This window comes from Nestor notabilis, unplaced genomic scaffold (assembly GCF_000696875.1).
Source record: "Nestor notabilis isolate BGI_N333 unplaced genomic scaffold, ASM69687v1 scaffold5302, whole genome shotgun sequence".
Taxonomy (NCBI): Eukaryota; Metazoa; Chordata; class Aves; order Psittaciformes; family Psittacidae; genus Nestor; species Nestor notabilis.
Genome location: NW_009918626.1, coordinates 146,468 through 171,820, shown reverse-complemented (window position 1 = coordinate 171,820; position 25,353 = coordinate 146,468). Strand labels below are relative to the sequence as shown.

The 25,353-nt window shown below is 37.4% G+C and overlaps 1 protein-coding gene across 1 annotated transcript in view; it reads left to right on the top strand.

Annotated features, from left to right (window-relative positions):
- Positions 1-3,046: 3,046 nt before the first annotated feature.
- The window catches only part of DPP4 (dipeptidyl-peptidase 4), a gene marked incomplete at its 5' end in the record, with an annotated part of 31,765 nt that continues 9,458 nt past the window's right edge, over positions 3,047-25,353 (top strand). Inside the window, 19 exons of the mRNA XM_010009799.1 lie at positions 3,047-3,145; positions 3,723-3,817; positions 3,936-4,010; positions 5,977-6,029; positions 6,131-6,203; positions 7,352-7,472; positions 7,902-8,062; positions 9,998-10,101; positions 13,554-13,689; positions 13,836-13,880; positions 16,568-16,684; positions 16,776-16,843; positions 17,038-17,091; positions 17,574-17,698; positions 18,650-18,697; positions 19,184-19,282; positions 21,245-21,314; positions 22,826-23,020; positions 23,894-23,948. Coding sequence (XP_010008101.1) covers positions 3,047-3,145; positions 3,723-3,817; positions 3,936-4,010; positions 5,977-6,029; positions 6,131-6,203; positions 7,352-7,472; positions 7,902-8,062; positions 9,998-10,101; positions 13,554-13,689; positions 13,836-13,880; positions 16,568-16,684; positions 16,776-16,843; positions 17,038-17,091; positions 17,574-17,698; positions 18,650-18,697; positions 19,184-19,282; positions 21,245-21,314; positions 22,826-23,020; positions 23,894-23,948 — 1,793 coding nt within the window. The remainder of the gene's footprint in view (positions 3,146-3,722; positions 3,818-3,935; positions 4,011-5,976; positions 6,030-6,130; positions 6,204-7,351; positions 7,473-7,901; positions 8,063-9,997; positions 10,102-13,553; positions 13,690-13,835; positions 13,881-16,567; positions 16,685-16,775; positions 16,844-17,037; positions 17,092-17,573; positions 17,699-18,649; positions 18,698-19,183; positions 19,283-21,244; positions 21,315-22,825; positions 23,021-23,893; positions 23,949-25,353) is intronic.

Genomic DNA, 25,353 nt, shown 5'->3' with positions numbered 1-25,353 from the left:
CCCTTTTTATCTTGTTATTGCTGAGCATCATGCTTATACTTGTCTTTTCCTTGTGGTTTATCCAGACTTTCTTGGTAGCAGTGACCATGTAATAAGGCTTCTGTTGTTACTGGGTTTATAGTTTTCCCCCTTTTAGAAATTAGCTATGTAATTTCTTACTCTTTTCTTATTACATATGGAAATTAGTAAAATGTGCCTTGATACTGGGGATTAAGCAATATGTATACCAAAAGTAATTTGTCAAGAACTTTAGATTTTGGTATGGTGATACGTCATATAATTAATATTACACAATAGTTAACTTCTTGGCTTGCTTTGCACCTTATACCTACAGAAACCGACTCAGTTTTCCTCTTCAGAAAGGGTGACATTTTAAAAAAATAATCCAAAATGGAAACTAAATTATCAACCTTAAATGAGTACTATTTACATAAAAGGCTAAGAGCCTTCTTCCCAGAAGGACTTAGTTAAGTTTTTGCTGTTGTAACAGGGGTGTAGGGATTTAAATATTTCCAGTATATCATTGTGACATCGGAAGTATGTATCTGCTGCTGGGATAGAGATGAAGAGCTAGTCATTTGGAATTTAGAAAAATAAGTCTGTATCTGGAATAGTGAAAATAGTAAGAAAATTCAGCCTTCACAGCCTCTCCCAGGAACCTAAGAGTGAAAGAAGCTGTTTTACTAAAATAGGAACATACATTGACCTGTATCCAATCTTCAAAGCCAATAAAATGCTCTTGAATGTCAACAACCACTTTATTTTGTCAAAATAAACCTGTTTAACACTTTTTTTCAAATGGAATCTGAACAAGAAGTAACAAAATGCAGAATTCAATGTATGCTGAATATCTTCAGTTGGTAGCATAATGTGGTTAAGTAAGAATATACTGGTAGTGGCCTATCTTGCAAATTAAGAAAATATTTCAACTAGAACTTTTATGAGTATACCCTTACAGCTTGGCGTATGTTTTCATATTCAGTTACTATGTGGAAGGTGTTGACAGAAAATGAAATTTTAATTTTATACACAGCCAACAAATCTTAATAGTGTCCTGATTTTTAGTAATGAGACCTCAGCAAAATATGTATGTCACCAGGGGGGAAAACATTCATCAGTTTGGAAAAATCCCTAAACCTGTTCATCAGCCACCTGTCTTAATTGCTCCTCCTTTTCCAAGAGAGAATTTTGTTGCTTTCAGAAGCCCCTCTAATTGAAAATGACACTCAATTAGGAAGAAGTGATATTCCCAACTAGACAACTGTGTGTGAATATCAAATACATACTTGTTCATAATCATCAAATAAAATATGCAGTTAATATAGAATAATTAACCTGAGGAATTAATATTCTCACGGAAACTTCAGGAACATGAAATCTAGACTAGTAAATTTTTAGAACAGTCAAATTTCAGATTGAATTGAGCAAGCAATTCTTTAAACCTTTGCTGGGCATCTTAGACTAAAATCATTATTTCTTATGGCTCTTAACTTCTATTGCAGCAATGGCTGTACAGTCTCTGCTGTACAATGTGCTTATTTTTTGGAAATCAGAGTAGAACTGCAAAAGCTAATATCTTCCTGCTGCGTTCCAGATGTCACATACACTTAACCTGCAGAAGAAGAACCTGTAAACATTACTGTAAGATGCTTTTCTTTGTGTGCGTCCCCAAGGACTTTTCTTCCTCATCATAGTGAAAGAAGAGATTGTCTGTTTAAAAGTATCTGAAAGACTGGGGCTCTTAGAACTGATAGGGGCAGGTTATTATCTTGGTTGATCAGTCACCATGTCTGTACTTGAGTATTTTTATCCTAAGTCTTTTGATTTATACTGGTAGTAACAAAAAAGGAATGATGTAGCTGGTTGAAATAAAAATTGCTTCCCTTCTGTACTGTGTAGATTGGTGTGAGGGTAGTTTTTAAAAATGGGCAGGGGAGATAGCATGGAGAGAACTGCACACCTGAATTTAAAAATTTAACTCTTTGTTTTCAGAGGAAAAAATCACAAATACTCAAAAAACTATTATTATACTACTTTGGAAAGAATAGCTTGTGCGCTGCAGCTAGTAAGAAAGAAATACTTTTCAGAGAAGTTGACTGCAGTGTGCTGGAGCTGATTGCCAAACTCATTAACTGGATTTAAAGTCTCACTTAATCTTTTCATAGTAACCCAGTTAACTCGGCTTTAATTTTGCAGCCAAAATATTAATGTTGCAGTAAACATTAAGATACCTTGGTGAAGAACAGCGAGAGGGATATATATTTAACCAGTTAATTCATCATAAGCTTATCAGTAGGAGTTTGTGCTTTAATTTTCTTTTTTTTTCTTTTTTTTTTTCAATTAGACCTTGAATCCCTGAAAACTTTACTGCTCCTCAGATTTTTTTACTTGAGACATTTCTGAAATTTGAGTTTAATGATAAGCAGATGATTCATGACTGAAAGGTTCATGAGCAGGAACAGCAGTATTACAGAATATGTGATAAAATGCATCAGCCGCTTTAATTTTAGGGTATCTTTCAAGGTCTATACATCTATTCACGTGGATGACCCACTTCATTCATCTGGACAACCTTGCCCATCCGCCAGTCTCAAACATGAGCATGTACATCTCTGCTGTGCATGACCAACCATGCAATTGATGTCTAATGCAAATACTAGCAGTCAGGGCTCTTCAGCGAAGTTCTCAGTGTGAGCATAGAAGGGAAAGACACTAAGATCACTTCTTTTCAATTTTTGAGGTGTACAAGTATGTGTTTTTTGAGATACGAGGGCCAGAGGTCTTCTGTTTATTTTTGTCACTGTCAAAAAGGTATTTTCATTTTCACATGAGTTTGTTGAGGGATCTCACCGATACTTCTTTATTTTATGCTTGCTGAATTTATCTTGCAGTAAGGCTTTAGTGCCTTCTCACTGCTAGTACTTTGGAGCTGGTTAGCTAAAAAACATCAGTAACCAGTAACAAAAGCCCACTTATTTTAGTAGTCAGGTTAAGAAACTGGGGTAGAACAAGTTGCAGCAACATTAAAATTTCTTGTCTCTTTCAGATAGTACCACTGAGCCTGATTCACGAAGAACATACACTCTGCATAATTACTTGAACAATGACTATAACTACAGAACGTATGATTTGCAGTGGATTTCAGGTAATTCATTTCCACGTAGAGCATGAATATCAAGAGAATGTACTACCTTCAGTAAACATACATTTTCATGCTAAGGTTAATTCTGTATCCTGAAAAGATAAGGTATGTTATTTAATGGTGCCATTACAGAAAGGTGCATGTCTCAAAGGGTTTTGATTTTTTTCCCCGCCTTAGATAGCTGTTTGTGTTCATGGCAAGCTATATTCTCCTAATAAAATGCTATTAAAAAAGCATACTTACATGTATGCGTTTTTGGGGAAGCATGTTATCTTCTGAAGTGTGTCAGCTTCCTTGTGCGTTAGGCTATCAGGGAACAGGAGGATACAGGGTGCTTTTCCTTTTGAATATGCCTAGTGCTCCAAGGAAAAGAGATGCCAGAAAGCACGGAGGCTGTGAGCCCCAGGCCTACATTCTGTGAACGTTATTGTACTATAAGCATCCTTTCATTACAGAAGTGGGAAACACGGCATTGACCAGATTTCTTAATTTTATTTCCCACTAAAAAATTTACGGGAAAGAGAGAAGTAACTGATCAGCATTTTATTACTGTTTATTAGCAACTCTCTTGTTCTTCTAGGACATCAGTATCTTCACAAAGCAACTAATGGGGACATCCTACTTGTCAACGCTGACAGCGGAACATCCTCAGTAATCTTGGCGAATACAACATTAGTATGTTGGTTATATATAATATATGCAGACATTGGGAAAGGTATTGAGTTTAATATTTTATTCTGTGCATTTCTTTGGAATCAATGCTTAATGTGTTCCTTTTGCCCTTTGTTGACAGGATAAATACAAGGCGACCACAGTTATATTGTCGCCTGACCAAAAGTTTGCTCTTCTGCAGTACAGCTCTACAAAGGTATGAGGGCACTTCTGAGCATGAAACTGGGAAATAAAGGTTTGGGAACAACTGAGAGGCTTGGAAGAATTCAAGGGAAAGCAGGGGGTGGATGAATGAGATGGATGTCTGCAGAGGAACAGTGAAGTTGAGCAGGCAGAAGGAGGAGAAGAGAGACGGGTATTATCTGTGAGCTTGGCAGAAGACTTATGACTGCCGAGGAAAATAAGCTGGGTAAAAAGTGGATGGAGAGGTATCACAAGGAGAGTGAGGCTGGACAGTTCACCTGGGAAGACAGGCTAGAAGAGTAGATGGGCATCACTGTCCAAGGAGTTGTGTGGGTAAGGAGAAGTGATGAGTAAATATGATTGTATACACACGGTTGTACATATATGCTGTATACATATGCTTATGTTGTGGTGTTAGGACATAAGAACTTAAAAACTGAGGTGAATGAAAAGCAGCATGTGCTTACAAGAGAATGCTGTTCTCTTATGCTTGGAATGGACTTGGGTATCCTTGATCCCTAATGTCAGCAAGCACATGAAAAACCTCCAGCATAATGCCTCATCCAGACATGGTGGTTAACCATTCAACAAAGGTCAGCCTATGTTTACGTGAGGTGGCATGAAAACCTGGTTCTTCGTGCCATATGAGGGTAGTTACAGAAAACTAATGGAGATATTGCAGTGTGTGCACTGGGAAGCCAGTAACTTAACTTTGTTGGTTTTTTTGGTTTTTTTTTTTTTTGTTTTTTTGTTTTTTTGTTGATAGACAGCTGCCTGGTTTGTTTGCAGAAAGCTTAGTGCTGACTTATGCAGTGTACAAATGCTCAAGCACAGTGTCACCGAGCTCTATCTACGTGTTCTAGCTTTGTAGTCCCCAGAATGTCTTTCACACTTGTGCCACCCAGAATCCATGCACTCAGACATCACTTTTTTTCAGTTTCCTTCCTTGCTAGGTAATCTTAAGCCAGTTACCTGTTGTCTTTCCAAATTGTTAAGAATTGTCTGGCTTTTCACTGCATCATTAGTGGACAGAAAATGGTTTATACGTTTCCAGCCACCCTAGACATACCCTCTGCTCGTGATTTATTGCTTTGCAGTATTTTATTTGTTGCAGTCATAAGAGTTAATTTTATTTTAATGCTGAAGCAAGATCTTTTAACCTTTATGTAATAGTGTGATTAAAAGCTATTAATCTTTACTGCAGGAAAACAGTAACAAAATGAATCATGAGGATGTAGACACTTCTTATGTAATAGCCATCTGGTTGTGTAGTACTAAGTTATTGTTTTATATCTTCATACAAATCTTCCAGAACCATCATAGAAGGGTAGCATTATTGTAACATGTCAACACCATGGGCTAAATCAAATCTCTTCAGCCCCACATAGTGAGTACATTTGAACATCTGCAGTGTCATCATCATCTTTCTCTCTGTAAGTGCCCACAGAGTGATAGCGACTTTGAGAGTCAGGTTTTTGAGAGGAAGAGTTTATTTCTGTGACAGTATGAATGGGAATAGGTCACCCTGGAACTGGAGGAACTGCTGCAGAAATACTGCTGGGACTTGTGAGGACTACTGAGTAATAAGATGCCAAGTTAAATAAAACAGCATGGAAAATGAGACAGAAAACAGCAAGCGCGCCAGTAAGGCAGAAGGAGGAGGATTAACTGTGCATAGCTACAATAGTCTGCCATGTAACTACAAGGATTTCTAAAAATCTGCAGCATCTCGGGCCTCTGTATCTCTGTCCTTAATCAGTCAGTGGCCTCTATCATAGTATTTAAGTGATGAACCCAGGGGGGTGGCAATTATTTAGTCTTTTCTTAAACCTTACAGGGATTTGTTACCCTTGTACGTTCATTGGGGTCTGTCTGTCTTAAGCAAAACCATGAGGAAGGTTTCAGAGGTATTCAAACTGTAAGGGATGTGAATCTGGTGAAATTGATTTTCTTAATTTATTTTTTTTTTTCCTGTGCAGTTGTGGAGACATTCCTATACAGCTTCATATCACATCTATGATTTCAATAGCAGGTCAGTAATTTTATGCACGAGAGAAAGTTTTTACCATTATTTTTCAATGAAATGACATTTCACTGATTTCTCTTTGCTGCATTTTGGTTTTGTTTTTACAGTTCTATCTTAGATGATGGACTACTACCTAATGATACACAATATATAACCTGGTCACCTGTTGGTCATAAACTGGTTAGTAAAGATAAGTGAAACTTACATAAACAGCTGGCTTTGTACACTCACATGGAAGCTCACATTGTCTGCACCCTTGAGGTTTCGGGAATTTCCTACTGCTGGATAAAGTAGCTGAACTAGTTTCCAAATCAACTACTGTTGCTGGAAAGACTCCAAAATCCCTCTGTGTGTTTTGTTTTGTTCTTTAATGAAAATGCATTCCTGAAATTAGTAGTGGCCCCAGTAGCCATGAAATGCACAAATGCACAGACAGGACCTTCATGTTTTTACAATTACAGACAGTAGCTCATCCATTTCAAAGAAGCAGCATTACAATTGTCTTCTTACTCATCACTGTGATTTTTATCTCCTAATGACATCATAATCAATGAAGTTTTACTTGATGGCTGCATTTAACAGGGATTAGAGTATCAAAATCTCTCTCGTACTTTTTCCCACTGTGCTGTTTGTTTTTTGGGTGTTTTTTTTTCCCTCCTCTCCTCCCAGTCCATGATAATGGTGACAGCCACTGTGTTTGCAGGGTTATGGGTGAGCATTGGATCTGAATAAAGAGCTATCACAGGAGCATGTGGTGTTTATGTATTCTTATTGCTCTTAGTATAGGAATTACAAAGCCCAACCATACACGCGAAGGATGTCGAAAAGAGCTTTTTGCATCTCACAGTGAAGCTCTGGAACAAAACTGTACTGTTCATTTGTTGGAGAGAAAAAATAGGGATGATGAGAGAGTCAGGCAGGTGCCAAAAAATAGAGTTCTGAGTGGTAGTGAAGAAATGCACCATCTTTGCAATGTTTTACCAAAGTACCAATAGTTTTCTTTGAAAGACAAATGAGTGAAAAACAACTCGTAATGAAGGAAAATAAGCTTGTACCTCAGTGGAAAAGAAGTAGTGAGGTTTTCAAAACTTGATGTGGTAATAGTGTCATTTATCATAGTTAATTGTTTTTGTACCTAGGCCTGAAGTTAGGTTGCTACACATGATTTGTATTAGTAATTCAAGATTGTTACGCGTCAGTGATGTTTGGTGAAACACAGCTTTCAAAGACAATCTTTATCATGTCATGTGAATTTCTCAGTAGAAGAAGCAAAGGAAGGAAGTAGGATTTACTCTAGTAGTAATTGTAAACACAATGATGTTTTGCAGGCGTATGTTTGGAATAATAATGTTTATATAAAACCTTCACCGACAGCAGAATCTGTGCAAATCACTCAAAATGGAGAAGAAAATAAAATTTTCAATGGAATACCAGACTGGGTTTATGAAGGTAACTATGTCAAGTGTGTGTTACTTTGCATAAAACTTTGTTTATTGTAATTATTTTAACTGTTATTTCTTATAATTGAAAAGTTAAAAAAAAAAAGTTCAAGAAAGTTCAAAATAATCTAATAATCAAAATAATATAGCCTGTATTTTAACAGAAGCAGGCATTCTTATCTGAGTTTAATACTTAGCTAGTGTGAGGATCTAAGAATAGAAATGAGTTCACCTAACTTGCAGTACATCACTGGAAGTCAGCTTGTGAATTAGCTTCATATGATAGACCATAAGCATTGATCTAATGCTGTCAAGCAGTCTGCACTTTGGTACCTGAGCTTCAATTAAAATAATCCTATTAAAAACTGCTGAGAACAGTACCTAGGGTACAAGAGTCAACTTATCAATTATAACTTAAATGCATTTGCATCTCTTTCAGAGGAAATGTTTGGCACCCATTCTGCTCTGTGGTGGTCTCCAAATGGCAATTTTGTGGCATATGCATCATTTAATGATTCAGAAGTTCCTGTTATAGAGTATTCCTTTTATTCCGAGGACACCTTGCAGTATCCAAAGACCATTAGAATCCCGTATCCCAAGGTCTGTGTTATTTATTAAACATGGTTGTTCTGCAGTTTCATTAAGAGAGTAGTCTCATTTAATCAGTTTCTGCTAATGAAAATATTGTCTGTCTCTCCTCAACAGCTTGCTGTGATTACTCTTGCTGAAGTCAACAGCATCTGGCAATGTTAAAGTATTTTATCTCCAGGGGAAAGCAAAAAGGAAAAGGGGAGAAAAAAAAGAAATGATTTAAGGGTTTGTTGTTTCACCAGAAAATTTTGAGGTAGCAAGTAGATGTCGAGAGAAAAAAAACTCTTGGGAAGCTGGAATTGGTACAAAGCATTTGACAGATGTACATTGTGGTGTTAGGGTTGTGCATGGTATTGCTAGTGAAATATTCTCAACTTCAATGTAGCGTTTTTAGTTGTTTAGATGCTTCCTATATTGGGGTGAAGCAGAGGAATTGGCTGATGGAGTTTCTTTGTCTAGATGTAAAGCTCTCTCAGTCTTAGCTGTTAGAGGGAAGCTTTTAGTGTATGCAGCTCCTTCCCCTCCACATGATTTTGTGCCCACTGCTTGTGGCACAGTTAGCAGTGGACTAAATGGTGTAAGAATGTCCATTGTGCTCTAAACAAGTTCTTTCAGGTACTCCGTAATAGGAGGGTTTCATGTTTAATACAGGATTTACTTGCGTGAGGTTGCTCAACATTATGTGGGATTTTGGTTTAGTAGGTGCAGCAGTGCACTGAAGACACAATACAGGTACAAAACACAACAATTGCACTATACTGCTGAGTCGTGACACAAACATGGTTCTCATTGTGGGTCTCCATAACATGCTCACTGCCACCATGATGGGAATCCCCATTGCTGGGAAGGAATTACATGGGTTGTAATTTCAAGCCCATCACTTTCTTCAGTTCCTTTTGTTTGTCGTTTGATTTTTATAGTCTGTGTTTGGCTGAGGCACCTATATATGCTCCCACATGCTGGTCTGGCCGGCTCAGGAAGATATTCTCATTCTTTTGATTCTTTTGATTGTTCTGTTGGGGCAGAACAGCTGGTACAGTCAACTAATTGCTCAACTGGTACAGCTGTTTGTAAAAAGCCACCCTCTGGTCCTCTTTGTGCCCAAGGTCAGCTTTCTGAGCAGCAGCCATGGTCAGTCAATTCCCACCCTTCCCAAAGCTTCAGGAACACATGGCCCTCAGCTGTCCTCTTGGAGCCTCCCCCAGAGAGATCACCAATGCTCATAGTGAGGCACTGGGCTCATGTACCGATGCAGGCACTGTGCCCTAGAGTGTGCTGCCTTTGAACAAACATAGGTGTGGAATGAGCTGCCAATTTAAATTGTACCTTTTATCATTATAAACTCTCTTTTTGTTTGGAATATTGCCAACTTCTGTAGGAGTGTCAACTACAGCTATCTAACCCTTATGATGAGGACTTGGCTAGTTAAATTCTAGGGAAGCCTTTCCTGACACAGTTACATTATTGTCGGTAGTACTACATTAATATAATAGGGTATGTGCTGCAGTCACAGCTTTGATTGTGGTATAGGCGGCTATTTATTATGTGATCACTTAATGTAAGGTATCAGTTTCTATGAAGAAGCAGTTTTCTATCTGTTAGCAGTGGATTTGATTCACCGTTAGGTACTGTGTGTGGCATGTGGGATGAGATACCGCCCAATACTGCTTTGGGTACAGCAAGCCCTATGTAGTTACCACTGTTTCTAAATGTAGTAGTCTTTCTTATCTAGAGACGCATAAGTAACACTTGCGTACAAAAAAAACCCACAAAGGATAATTTATGTACCAATCTTAAGAACTGCATTTAGGAACTTGTCTTTTCAAATGTTTGAAGTTGGCTGGTTCTACCTGACTCTAGTAATTTCTTCGTCTATCATTTCATACACTTATTTCACAAAGAATATTCTCTCTTCAAAAGTACAATGAAAAAATATATTTTTAGGCAGGAGCTAAAAATCCAACTGTGCAATTCTTTATTGTGGATACGAGATTGCTTCCTGCTTTCCACTCTGCTGAAATTTCTCCACCTGCAGAAATAATATCAGGGTAAGAAATTTTGGTTCGATGTTTGCTTGTTTCTTCTGGTGGGAGAGGAGGAGCTTTGTTGTGTGACCACCATGTATTCCGTTTATATGGCAGTTTTTCCCAGTCCTGGGGCTCTGGTAGCAACAAGATTTACCAGAGAAAATCTGCTCAGAGATTATCCTCCTAGTGATTATATATAGATGGCATATTCCATGTATGTTATATTCAGAATTTGACAAGTTCTTGGCTCATCACATTCAGTGGAGTCTAACTATGGTGAAGTCATTTCACAGTACAACTTTAATATGAGCAAGTTTTGGTATAATCAAATTATAATATATGTATTCCAATTCACTTGGGGGGGTGGGGAACAAAACAAAACCTTAATGGTAAGTGAAGATTTGATTTCATTGGAAGCAGACTCCTTGCTAAGGCAAGGTATCATGACTGTCTTCAGATTTATACTTAAAATGTTTGTTTTCTTTGGAAACATGGTGAAAACCAGCACCTCTCACAGTAAATGGAAAATTGTATTTCTCAAAATGCCACTGGAAATGCACAACATGATATAAGTGTATTTTGTAAAGAGCAGCTAAATTGATTTAAAATGCATGCACACAGTATTTGGTATCCCAGATCCTGGATTTTGTTGTTTCTTTTTAACAGCGTTGTGGAAATTTTTTAAAGCTTTGCACTTACAAACACAATGGGTATGGAAGCGCAGGTTACACTGATAAACTTCAGGAAAAAACAAGAGAGGTCTGTTAGCTAGTGCATAAAATCAGCATTTTGAACATACTGGCCAAAAAACTGTGACTGGAGGCTCAGTGCTATTCCATTTCAGTCCTCACCACAGTGTTACTAACATCTCTGCGTTAAGCAAGATTTTATGAATGTTATTCTTTATCCTTTCTCTGCAGTAACACTGCGATAGCTAGGTGTTATGTAGCTGTTGTACGCTGGTTTTCTCCAGAATTTCAGTGCCTCAGAAGTAAAAGCCTTATACGTTTTGCTCAGTTCTGGTTTAGATTCTTGCTGTCTTAGAGTTGTGTTTTATCTTTTGTTCACACCTAATGAAAGCTGTACAATGCTGCAGTGTGACCTGGGGAGAGTAACCATCATCTCCCTTCCAGCCTTGTACCCATCTCACTAACACAGCCGAGTTTTCTATGGAGTTAATCCATTTTTAAATGAATGTAACAGTGTAAGTCTTGAATGACAAGTGCAAGGATTGAAACTTCATCTGTCTACCAGTGGCTGCTCCAGGTAGTGGCTAAGCCTCACATGTGTCCTACAAACGTTGATGTGGCCAGAACAAGTCTTGACGAATTTTGCAAGAGCAAACATATGAGTAGGAAAAGGCAAGCGATGTGCAATGTTGCTGTTGAGTAGTTTTGCTCCTGGAAGCACAAAGTAATGAATATTTGCATGGCATGTATATTTATGCATATTTATGACACAAAAGGTTACTTTTTGTGGTGGAAAATTCTATTTTTACTTTCTTGGAGCCAAATTCTGAGTAAAAATAAGTTTGAACTGGTGGCATACCTGACCTGCCTGGGTGGGGATTTCGAGGGGCAATGCCCCAGCAAATGGTTGCCTGTTGCAGCACTATCCAGAGCTTGTATGCACAGCAGTTGCACCCCCACGGTTGAAGGGAGCACAGCACACTTGTTTTAGAGCAGAAGTTTTGTTACTTGTCAAGGAAAGCTGCCAAAATCTGGAATGGCAGTGCCACACATCATGGTAGATGAAACCTGATATGACCAGCATGAAATCCGTGCAATGTATAGACACCACTTCTAGCATCATGGGTACAGGGGACTCTTGTTGGCTAATAGGAGGATGAAGGCAGTGGATGCTTCTTGTCTGAAGTGATCTGTCCTAAAAATAAGTTGTCCTCAGAGCAGAGAGCTCCAGACAGTTATTGCAGGAATATCCCTTCTCAGTAGCAAATGAGGAAGGGCAATGCAAAACTACTGTACACTATACTTAATTTCAGCTTAGTTAACATTTGATGGGTTGTTGGAAACTGAAGGTGCACTCCTTGTCTCTATGATAACCTTAAAATATTTACTACGTTATAATAACAGTATAATAAATAGTAATTTTGTTGGGTTTTTTTTCCTTGTACTGTCCATCTTGTCTGATAGATGATTTATAGTCTCCAGAATTCTCTTACTTTGAACGAACAAAAACCGTGGGGCTAATTCCCCATTTAAAAAAAGGGGAACCGGGTATCACAGGTACATGAGGAACACAAGTTTTGGGTTTGGTTTTGTTTGTTTTGTTGTTTTTTTTTTAATCCACCAAACAATCTCCTGCAGAGTGCTTTTACAGTATTTTTGGTTTAAAATACACAGCTTGAAGGCAATGACAGTAACAGTTAAATGACCTACCATCTTCCCGGTCAAATATAAATGGAAAAATAGACCTTTTTGAAACATGATTTCTCAATTGCAGCCTAGAAATAAACCTGGAAGTGGTCAGCAACCAGTTGGCATATATTTTTAATCCATCCACTCTAATTGTAGTATTTTCTCTTTCTTTTATTCTCCACTTCCCCACCCCCCAGTGATCATGAATATACTCACTCCATCACAAAACTTCCCACACATTTTTGTTAACTAACTTTGGGGGGAAAAGAGAACATGAACTTGGAACTAAGTTAAATGTGCAAATTCCAGTTAAAAATGTATACTTGCCTTGGAGGGGAGGTTTGTTTTATTTTTAGTTCATAAGTCTTCTAAGAGATAGGCGAGATCTAAAATAAGAAAAGATGAGTACATCTAATAGATCATAATGGTAAACAAACCCACCAAATTTTGTGGTGGCTTTTTTAAATTAATATATAGGAATATTCATTAAAATTATAAATTTTCTTTTTAAGATACTCCAGTACTTCGTGTCAACTAGTTGGTATTCTGAAGATGAAAGTAAAATATTCAAATAGTAATAGCTGTTCTTGGTATGATCTCTCCCTCCATTCTAAATCATGGAAATAAGTACTAAATTGAACAGATAAGTATCACTCAGAAAGTGCTTACAAGCAACCAACTTCATACAGCTAAAGATAAAATTCCAAAGTCTAAGGTCCATACAACTCAATATTCAGAAGAATTTCCTCTAGATGCACACAGTACAAGATTTATGAACAGTCTGGTGTAGCTATTTTGTGCATTAGACGATAGTGATCTGGCTGTTAGAATTTAATTGCAGTCTTTCTGGAAGTGGGTATGTACAAAACATCTAATTCTTTCTTGTATGAATGAAAACAACCAAAACATCTACTAGTGTCAAAAACAATTGACAAGAAAATGGCTCAATTAGGTTTGCATCATTGTTTCTTGTGGAAGAGTAGATTGAAGTGAAAATAGCCATATGAGTCTCATTTAGTAAATTGCTGAATGCTATTGCATAGTATGCTATGACAAAGAGGATTTTAAGTAGTCTAATGCTATTGCTGTTTTCAGGGATCATTATTTGAGTGTCGTAACATGGGTGACAGATGAACGGATCTGTCTGCAGTGGCTCAGAAGAATTCAGAATTTTTCAGTCCTCACAGTCTGTGACTTTGAAAGTGCTACTGGAAATTGGTTATGTCCACAGGTAAGAAAAAGGAGGAGGGAGAGTCAAAATGCTTGATAAATGAAACTAGAAAGGAGCAGAGTATCTCTGTATGTTTATCTTTGTAGAAGCATAATCTGATATAAAATAAACATAATTGTTGTGGGATTGTTTTTTTTCTTTCTTAGGAAAAACAACGTACAGAAGAAAGTACAACTGGCTGGATTGGCAGAGTACGTGTTCAATTTCTAAAAATGCTAAATAACACTGATAACTAAGAAAATGTCACATGAGCCTCTTGCCAGTTGCAGTGCCTCTTGCATGTAGGTCTGATCCATTCACTTGTTGCATTTTACATGTAAAGGAAAAAAATGGTCTCAAATGGAGCTGCTATGCCACCCCGCTCCTGGTTTTAAGCTTTTGTGGGTATGGGGTTCTGAACTCCCAGGCTGGGCTGACTGCAGCATGGGCTGGAGCTGTAACTGTGTCCTCCATGACCCATGCATCATGTTCAGCTTGCCAGAAAGCAGAGTGCTCCTTCCAGACTCCTTTTTAATTCTGAGCTACCATTTTGGTAGCAGTAGGTAGGGGAGTGAAGGAGGCAGAATTCAGAATTCCCTCTGTTCTGGGGGAGTTGTCAGCTATGCTGGTTTGGCGGCTCTCCAGTCTTCCTGCCACCTCTAGAATGATCTAGGGGATAAAATGTATGAAGAAGTGTATCCTATAACCTTTTGAATTGTATTGGAGGAAGGGCATAGAGGGACAAAAGTAATTTTTAGCGTTTCAGGTTGCAACAAACCATTCTATGTTCTCTTTGGGGCATTTTATTTATTTATTTTCCCCCCACCTGAAATGCCCATTGAACAGAATTGGGGGCAAGATGCAAATAACTGGACAGATTAAAATTTTCATAAACTTCTGCTAAACCAATCACTACTGTCTGGATGATGCTTTCAAAGCTGCCTCTCAGTCCTTTTGTACATGGTAGAGAGTAGGCACCTAATGAACTACACAGAAGATCTGGGGGAAGTGAAGCAGAGATGCAAAAGTTCAGACTTGGAGGGAGAAATGAGTTTCAGAGTTTTTGATGAGAACACAGAGTACACTTTCCACTCCCGCATTTTCCACACACTGATTATGCTTTAGTCACTAATTCACTTTTGAAGTCAAAAATGAAAGTTTAAAGAAATGCAAAGAGGGAGGCAACAGCAGGGATGAAATCATCCGCAGTATGAAGATGAGAGATCAACCCACCTGCTGTCAAATTTGATATGGAAAGGAAGGCCTTAACGCTGACACATTTTGCTTCTCTGCAGCAAAGGCTTCACAATTAGACAATGTGATGATCAAGCTGCAGACTTTGTAAACAGTTGTGCAAAATGAGAGGGCAAAATGCAAGTCTGTGCCATTAAACTAGGTTGTTGGTTTTTTTGTTTCTTTTAAAGAGACAACCCACATCTTAGGAGCTGTTGGGAGAAAAAGATAATTCACTGTATGATGCTTGGATTTCAGAAAGGAGTGGAAAGTAGAGAGGATTGAAGAGGGGATAGGAAAGGTATATTTATTCCTTTCCTTTATTCTTACCTAGGGATGATAAAATGACATTTGATAAGGGATATTTATATATACGATATGAGTGTGTATATACACACATGTATATGATTCATGTAAGTGTATATACAAACTTAAGTAAATAGGTGTGTAAAATATATAGTTCTCTATATATAGTGGGGTTTTTGTTTTCTCTTACGCTCTTTCTTTTTCTTTTTCCCCATTTTTTTTTTTTTAACTTTCCAAAGTAGAGATGAATTTATGCTTAATCTAAGAATGCTCGATGCTCAGAACAGCCTGTGTTACTGCATAAGGCTTCCAGGTCATGAGCTAAGTTAGAGCTTGCCAGTTGAGTTGAAGGAAAGTCACACTTTGAAAAAGCAAGGCTGTGATAAGGGAGAAGCTAGAAAAATATTTGCCAGGTTATTTTTTGCAAAAATATTGCTAGTGATGAAGGAGAGATGATCTGGATCACATGGGTTAGGAAGACTCAAGTTCTGTCATTGCTTACTGAGTGACCAGAGGCAAGTCACTTCATCTTTCTGTTTTGACTTCCATTTTAAAAAATGGGTAGGCTATCTCAGAGGTAGTTGCATTGTCTCAGTTTCCTAATTAACATTTAGCTGTTTTGGACATTTATCACAGAAGTAACTTGTATTTCATTCGGCTCAATTTCATTCGTCTTGTTTTTCTCTTTACCATATGGAGCACATCCAAATGACAGTCAGTAGAAGGAATCCATTCATTTCTGTCACTCCCAATTGATAAGTGAATAGTTGTTTCATGAAAATATCATTCCAGTTTGGCATTCTGTAATCACCTGCTTTTTTTTGCTACTTAGTAGCAGAATTTCCTCTTGGAAAGCAGCTTATTTTCTTTAAATAAGGGGGGATATTTTTCATTGTCAAGCTAAAAAAAAAAAAAGTTCAAAGAATTTGTTCACAAGCACATTTTAAAATGGGAAAGTCAAGGAAAACATATTTGCAATGTTGACATTGCTGTAGGTTACAACTGCATGTAACAATAAAACAGTGACTTTGTAGATGCACATATTGTGTCCTAAAATGGGAGGAAACTAGGAACAACTGTAGGATTTCAAATTCAAGGAAGGTAGGAGGAGGGGACTTCCATCATTACCAGAACTAATACTCAGGAAATTCTGCTGTTGAAGGAGCAAGAAAATATTTTAAGTGTGTTTATTTTTAGCGTAGTGGCTACAGGTTCTACCTACTAAGTAGGCAAAAAAAATTCCTAGTACGTTCAGTGATACATTGTTTTAAGTACTGAAACTCCTGTTTAGCAATATCAAAACTAAATTTATCATTTTGGAGTTTTGTTTGCTTTAATAGGCATCTCTCTTGTGTTCAAGTTTCAGCCATCTGTCCCTCACTTTGCACCTGACAATGCTACCTACTACAAAGTCTTCAGCAATACAGTAGGTTACAAGCACATCCATTACGTAAATGGCTCACAGGTAGGTAATAAGGTGTAGAACAGTCACTGCTGACCTGTGTTTCTCCTGGTGAGTGAGGAGGTTCACATTCTACTTTCTACCTTGCCTTTCCCCCTCTCTCCAGGCTCCAGTACCTATTACTGCAGGAAAATGGGAAGTAATCAGCATAGAAGCTGTAACCAGTAACTTTTTGTAAGTATTGTAATTAAGCTATTGATTCCTATCAGGAGGGCTTGTAACAAGGGCCTAAGCAAGCAGGGAGGGAGAACAGGGAGAAGGTGTCATTTAACTCATTAAAAATCTGATCTAAACGTGTAAGAGAAACCTTTGAATTTTGTAATGTACTGTAAATATTTTATCAAAACCAATATGTTTTGCTTTTATAGATACTACATTAGTAATGAAAATGGTGGAATGCCAGGAGGAAGAAATCTTTATAAGTAAGACTTTTATTCTGCAGTATGAGCAAAATACTTGTTAATGAAAAGGAATCTTCTATTTTGCAATGCTATTTTCTTAAAGATTAGGATGTTCACAATCTAATGTGGGATCCTATATAGGATATTTAATGAAAATTAGTGTAGAAGTATAAACTGGAAAAATAACTACAATAATTTTATAATATAATTTATAAAATACTATAAGGACAATTGTAAAAAGAAACAACCAATCCTTAAGCAACAAACCCCTAAAGAAAACCTCTTCCGCTTTTTTTGCTATGATCATAATTCCAGTATTAATTGAACTCAAAAGATTAAAGTCTGTTTTCTCTAATGTTTAAATCAGTAAGAACTTTACTCCTGAATTTTAACATACTTCATTTGGTCATTTTATTTTAAAATCATACCTTAGTTTAACATAGCTGGAAAAAAAAAAAAAAGACACAACTTCATCTCTGAAATGAAGCTCGTCTACTTTGCAGAGTGCTCTTGGAAAGCAGTCCAAACTCTACTAAATGTGTTAGCTGTGATCTGAATCGAGAAAGATGCCAGTATTATTCTGTGTCCTTCAGCAAAGACGCGCAGTACTATCAACTAGATTGTCGTGGTGAGTGTATCTGGAATTAACTGACATAAACATGACTCACTGATTAGTTGGGTGGGGAAGTTCACTTCGTCAAGATCTTGATACGCGCTGTGGAACAATGATATGTGTTGGTATCAGTGGATAAATGCATTGACAGCAGAAAAACATACTCCCTCCTAGGCTCAAAAGCACCTTGTCAAAAATTACAGGGATAAAATTTGATAGTTCTATCTATCAGTAGACCTGAAATAGGTGCAAAACGCTCCTGTCCTCTCTGTGCTTCCTTGAGAGCTGCATGGGGAGCTCGTGTCTGTAGAAGGAATTTGAAGGCTCAGGGAACAAGGCAAGCAACAGGCTGGGTAGGGAAGTGCTTTATGAGTGGCAATAAAATTGAGATAGACAGTGCTATTCCTAAAAATCCAGTGAACGTAATCATAAGGTAAAGCAGTGGGACTGTAGTCTGTCTCTGACCTGTAAGTGCCTGTGCTAGATAGTACAAGGGAAAGATTAATCAAAGGGTGGGAAAAATAAAATCTTCTTTGAAATTTCCCTTAAATTGAATTGTATGTTGTTTTTTAAGATGCCAAGATCTTCCTTGACCTATGGATTAGAAGGACAGACAGACAGCAGGGAGGGAATTGTTCTGCCAAGTTGTAACAATGGTTGGTTGAAGAAGACTGCTGTGGTCTCCGTGACAAGGCATACTGATTTCCAAACGGTGGTCCAAAACCAATGGGTAGACTTTGCTAAAGAGTGAAAGTTTAATTCTTCACAACTATGTGGTTTGCCTGCAAGACACTTTGAACATTTTCAGGATCCTGTGGCTTGAGTTTGGGCCCAGCTAAAAATCCAGCTTGTGCAGACTGGAGGGAAACAAGTTCTGAGCTTTTATGATTCACTGATTTCCAGTTACTTTGCGGGCTGTGTTTTGAGACATCATGCAAACATGAAGGTTTCATGCTCTGTTAACAGGTCCTGGCCTGCCTGTATCTACTCTGCACAGAAGCAGTAATGATCAAGGTATGGGATTGTCTTAAAATATAATTTGTGTTGAGTCAGAAAATTGCACTGTAAATTGCTTAGTATGGTAATTAAAATGTCAGTTATAAAGGGTAAATTTAATCTCAGATAATTACTCCAGTTATCCAGAAGAAGGAATTATATAGCTTGGTGTAAACTTATTCATGGTTTATTTAGTAATATTTTACATTGTGCTAGAAAACAGTGAGTAATGTATGACTTATTTACTCGATAATTGTTCAGTTTTTCTGAAATTGCACTTAGATGAAAAACAGGGAAACCAGCTTTCTGGTTACTAAATTACTGAAGGAAAACTATATTGTAAACATTGAATCTGAGAGGAAAAACAAAAACTGCAGTAAACTAAGACTGCAGTGTAGGCTGCCGTCATCTCAGGTTGAATTTTTAAAGTGGTTCACAATTAAAGAGCAATGCATTTGAAAATAATGTATTTAATCTTTGACTCTTACTAACTCTGTTATTTAGTCCTCAGATACTTGGAAAACAACACTGAACTGGAAAATTCATTGGAAGATATTCAGATGCCTTCAAAAAAATTTGGCTCCATTCTTGTAGGTGGATACAGTAAGTTCAAAAACATGTGCCTTTCTTTCCCCCTTTCACCAAGTGCTTCAAGGTCTACTGCTGAAAAGCATAACAGAAGAGATGGGTGTAGTGGGGATTACTGCAGTTATTCAGAACTTAAAAGCAAGATAAGTTTGGTTTTTTTGTTGTTGTTGCTGAGGTTTTTTGTTTTGTTGTTTTGTGGGTTTTTTTATATTTCCAAAAATTCTGGATTGGTTGTAGTTTATCTTTCCAGAAATCCCAAAATATTCTTATCGAAAATATGCTTTTTGTTCTCCTGTGGTATCTTGATGTTTTCATGAAGAAGCAGTTTAACTCCTTTTTTTCCTTGATACTTACCTGAAAAACAGAAGTCCCTAGCATCACATTAAATAAATTACAGGAATGTGGGCGGGGCACAAAGCTCATAAGCATTGTTGAATTTAAATTAAATTGTAAATTCAAATAGGTCTTAATTTACAGGTACAAGTCCCTTTGGTTTGTGTTAGCAGGTTGGGAAGTGGAGAAGTTCAGTTACTATCAAAAAATGGATACAGAAACTAAATGGAAAAGCTTACAAAATCATTTAGGCTACATTTCAACTAGATCACCTTTGACTTTGTGTAGGGGAGTATTTGGATTGAATAGTCATGTTCCTAAAAGCAAGTTCAGGCTCCAAGACTACATAAACCTTTGAATATAGACTAGAACAAAATGCTAGAAAATGAACTGCTAATGCTTTGCTAATGGCGTTCCTCAGAATTTGCACATCTGGGTACAGCATCTTTCTTGGTGTGCACCTAGGCTGAGGAACCAGCTGTGATAGATAGGCAGTGGGAGGCCTGATACCTGTCTAAACTGTTCTTGCTCCAGCCTTTACTACTAGCTTTTCTCTTTGTGACAAACTTCCTCTTGCTAAAATGAATGAATGTTAATGGAATTATATTTTACAAACTATATTTAGTTCTGTCAGTCATTGTTAACTGTTCTTTTCAATGCCTCCCTCCTTCCACTGTTACCTTATTTATATAATAACTCTCTTTATCTTTGTGTTTTCTGTCTTTTCTTTCTGTCACATTTTTACTAGGGCTAAAGATGAAATCTTCCAGGCAAGAAGGAGGTTTATCCAACTGCTATTAGTTGTATATTCTTTCTTTTTCTTTTTTTTTTTTTTTTATTCCTCTTTGTTCTTGCTACTTCATCTCTTCAAGGTAAAAGCTTTTGGGTAAGGGGAATATTTTTTCTTTTTTTTTCTTTTTTTTTTTTTTTTTTTATGTCACAAATAGGAGAAATAAGTCCATTCATGTAGTCCTGCTTCAGGTTCTGCTCATTAATCCATCTATGTTATCAAAGAAGAAACCTGCTCCTGTGACTAGAGAGTACACAGAAGTAAAATTGGTATTTTCATGTGTTCAATTTAGATTGTTAATTTTTTGGTGATTTAATGTAAGTTTTGCATTTAAAATCTTCAGCTAGCTCTCAGCCAGCTTGGGCTGCAAGAGTAACATGGATGGAACTGGAATCAATGTTTCTTAAGAAATAATAGCTATTTGGATATGTTTCTGGGATGCTTTACAAACTGTCATGCAAAGCCTATCTGGCAGGTTCAAAATATTTAAAATTTCTTCTTAGTGTGCTGGTAGAGGAATTGGAGTAGAGAAACATTTCTGATCTAGTGTCAGATGTACCACTGTAGAGACTTAGGAAGTTTTACATGTAAGCTTATAATGTAGAATAATATTGCGAGACAGCATGGTGAGTCCCATACATTATTGTAGGCATTCCAGTCCCGGACTTTCCGACAGCCTAGCTGTAGAACATTAAAAAAAATAAATAAATCCTTAGATTACCTGTAGATGTTAGGACAGTTCACATGAAACTACTTTTCAGGGAGTGACTCAAATGTGCTCTTGTATGAATTGCAACGCATGCCAAATTATTTTGCTGGAGAACTGACCTAAGTCAAACTTTTTTCCCTTTCAGACCTGTGGTATCAAATGATATTGCCTCCCCATTTCGATTCATCAAAGAAGTACCCTCTGCTCCTTGAAGTGTAAGTCTTCAAGTTACATGGCAATGTTGTGTTAATAATCACTTTCATCTACTTCAAATGCTCTTAATAAGATCAGGAAACACAAAACTGGCATGTTTTCTAATTACTTCTTGAAGTAGTTTTAAGAGGGAATGAAAAAAATGAAGGGAATGAAAAAATGAAGTGTATCCCAATTTGTGATAGATTCCTGTACCATAAGATGATGTAATGCTTAACAAGCACCTGTTTTGCTGGTGGCAGAGAGGCAGATGCATTCTGTGTCTGACTTAAAAGCCAGGATGTTAGCATGAACTTACCTTCTCCTCTACTCTTAGAGTTCCTTAGGAATAATACTCAAAGAAATTATGTGCCAGAATGAAACCCTGAATAATCTGTGTATGCTAAAGCTGAAGTAATGAGTGTGACATTGCATTTTCTCTATGATATTTTACTGCCAACTGGTGTTGGCAAATTGCATCCTGTGGTCAGGGTTGCATTTGTTGGGTTTTTTGATAAATTCAAGACCATTAGCACGTGCTGCTTGGTCCGTTCTTCCTTAGCACTTCTGTTCATGTATGTTTTCTTCTAACTGGAAATTACTGAAATTTAGCTATGCATTAAAATAGAAATGTTAATATGTTCCTTTTTTGTTTGTTTGTTTTTAATGTAAGGCTGAATCCACAAAAACACTCCTGTTAATTGTTAGATACATCTTTATATAGTGTGATTTGGTAGCACTGTAATATTTTGATACACCCGTTGAACATTTTAATGAGGACTCAGTGCTCCTCGCTCCTTAGGAATTACTTTGTTTTTCATTCTCTTTTTATTGACTTACCTGGGCCTTTGTCAGGATCACCTCAGCTTCATGGTGATCAGAAATGAGTCAGAAATTACTTCAGAAGTATCAGGATGCATAGTGTATAAATACAAAGCTTGATACAGAGAATTCCCAGTTTTTTCTTTGCTTTTAATACTGGGAAAAAATGCTTTTTTGCTTCCTTTTTCTCAGCCTGCATACGAAATAGTTTAGACTGTAGGGAACAGTGATGAGGCACTAAAAATGCAGGAAAAGGGCTTTCATTTTCACAAATTAAGGCTATTTGTTGATTTCAGACTTTAACCAAATAAATGATGGGTACCTGGAACAGAAATAGTTGAAGAGCATTGCTTTGAAGCTCAGGTGACTAGATACGCCAACACAAAAAAGAATTCGATTTTGATTACTGACAACGTGCTTAAAGTCAAAATAATGAATGTTTCTGATTGGAGCAGAAAGCAATAATACAAATAAAATCCAGTCTGCTTTCTTGATTAACAGTTGACATTTTAAAAAAGCTTATTGCTTTTAGAGTCCAGACAAAGCAGCAGTTTGGAGTCAGTGAGTGATGCTTTTCTTGTTTGCTCAGTTTAATTTAAAAGTTTACTCTTCTTTACTGGCTGAAAATTGTTAGCAATATTTGTATTTCAAATGCTCAATATGAGAATATGTGGAGAGTTAATGCCTGAATTCTGTGGCACTTTTTACCCAGGTATGCAGGACCCTGTAGTCAGAGAGTGGATTATGTCTTCCAAATCAGCTGGGCTACTTACCTTGCAAGCACTGAGCAGATCATTGTGGCCAGCTTTGATGGCAGAGGAAGTGGATACCAAGGAGATGAAATTATGCATGCAATAAACCGAAGGCTGGGAACATATGAAGTGGAAGATCAGATAGCGGCAGCCAGGTGAGCTACAGTGAAATGGTCAACATCTGCTCCTTCTTTTCTGTGCTTATTGGGGCCGGCGGGGGGGGAAGGTGAAGGTTTTGAGTGGTCATCTTGAAATTACTGTCAAAGATATAACTAAATCCTGCATTATTTTTTTTACGCTTGAAGTGTGTCATTTGTGGGCAAATCATTGTTTTATGCTTAAAAAGAGAAGAGTTATATCTAGGTTTTATAGAGAAGATAGCTGTCGCAGTAAAAGGGCATGTTACCAAGGAACTAGGAGCTGGAAGGTTTACTTCCAAGGTTTTTACAGGTTTCTGTTGTGAAGGAGTTACTTGTATGAGCTATTCAGCCTTTACCTCGTAGTTCATGTTCATCACTTGGTTTATGCTTGTTGAACCTCACTAAACTGAACGATGCCAGTATGAATCAGAATCGCAAAGAAGTAATCTTACAGGATTTGCTTTTGGGGATTATAAAATATTAAGGAGTTTAAACAAATGGCATTTCAGAATCTTTTTTTATTTTAAATCCTGGCTGGATCTACAGGTGTTGGCCTGTCCCTTACTGCTGCAATATGGGTGTTGCTCCTCTTTTTAAAAAAGAGTAAGCAAGGTAGGGGGTGAAACCTGACCTAATACAATGCAAATTTCAGTGAGTGTGGTTCAAGGGCTTCTACATAGTGTCCAGGAGTTTATTTTCACATGCGTGGTGTTTTTTGAAGACACACATGCCTAAGTATTTTGTGTTTTCATATGCAGTCACTCTGATGAAGTGGAAAATTATTATTTCTACGATAGAAAGGGGCAGACATGATGGAAAACAGGCACATCTATATAATGGCAGATACCTGCAATCTGTTAAGCATTTAATTATTCTGTTTGCTTTTAGAAAATTTTCTGAAATGAGCTTTGTTGATAAGGACAGAATAGCTATTTGGGGTTGGGTAAGTACTCAAATAAGTTTGGTGGGCATATTATTTAATTGTAACAGCTATTGTGGTGGTGTATGTGTGAGGTGCTGGAGTACTTAAGTGTGAGACGTCTCTGGGTTTGTGGCACAGTCCAATAACTGAACTGATGAAGTACAATGCCTGTATACATTGTCGCTTTGCAAGCATTAAGGAGTTTTTGAAACAGAAATTAGGACTACTAGAGGGATTAAAAACAGTTTAAAGGGATATTGCCAAGTTCCTGTGTGCAAGATGAACCAGTATTTTTTTAAAAAATATCCAAGTATATATTCATTAGTGTCACTCTGTATTAGTTGGATGATTCTAATTTCTTTTAAATAAGATGTCAAATTACATGTGAAGCAGCTGCATGGCATGGTTGTCATGTTTTTACTAGCAGCCTGAAAATATCCAAATCTGCTATGTTGTTGTGCTTGGCTATATTTTATTTCGGCACTACATCCAAGCAGAGGCCAGATTTCTCTGACTTGATGTGCCTTTAAAACTTGTCACAGTAGAGGGGAGTGTTTAATAGGATGTACATACCTCCTCAGCTGCAAGGCTAAGTGCATATGTGGTGTTAGTGATACCTATTTGATTCAAACTCTGAACATTTCTCTGTCCCAGGTTGCTGTTTCAATGGCTTTTCTGGTCATGGGGAGTGTTCTTGCATGTTTGTTTAAGCATGCTATGTTTAAGTAAATGCGGGATTGCATGCAGGATCTTGCACTGGATTGCTAGCTGGAATTTGGTCACTGCTGGTGACAAACACCAGTGAATAAATTACTTGAGGGCAGGATGATGATGATACCTTTACTAGCTTTTCTTGGGGGGGTCAACATGTCTGTGCTGTAGGAAGTCAAGTGTAGTAGTATTAACTTCAGCGGGAGGGAAATTCTTTCTGCAGAAATGGATGACTAAGCGCATTCCCATCTTATTCCTTATGAGCCTTGGGATGAATAGCAGAAGAGTAATCCTCTTTGGAGCTATGTTGGAGTTATGCATCCTGGATACTGAACCTGTTGGCAAACAGATTTTCTTTCTTGAGTTTTCAGATTGTCAGACTCTCACTACATTAATTACATTAATGTACATTCATTTTGTTTGTCATAGGTTCAGCAATAATATCTTTACTGTGGCTAGGTTAGGCAACATGTATATATGGGTTTAATTACTATGTAGGTGCATTACTTTGCTGATCTCATTGGGAGGACTTAAGTGTTGAAATTGGAGCGAACATTTAAGGGCTTTGAACAGTTCCGTTTGCCTGTCATCTGGTTTCAAGACAGGAGTGAGATCCAAAAATTGCTGCTCTTGATGTGGGTGGGCGCATTTTCCTAAATAACCCCTTTAAACTATAGTGAGGGCAGTTATTTGGGCGGTCAGTGACATTGTTTAG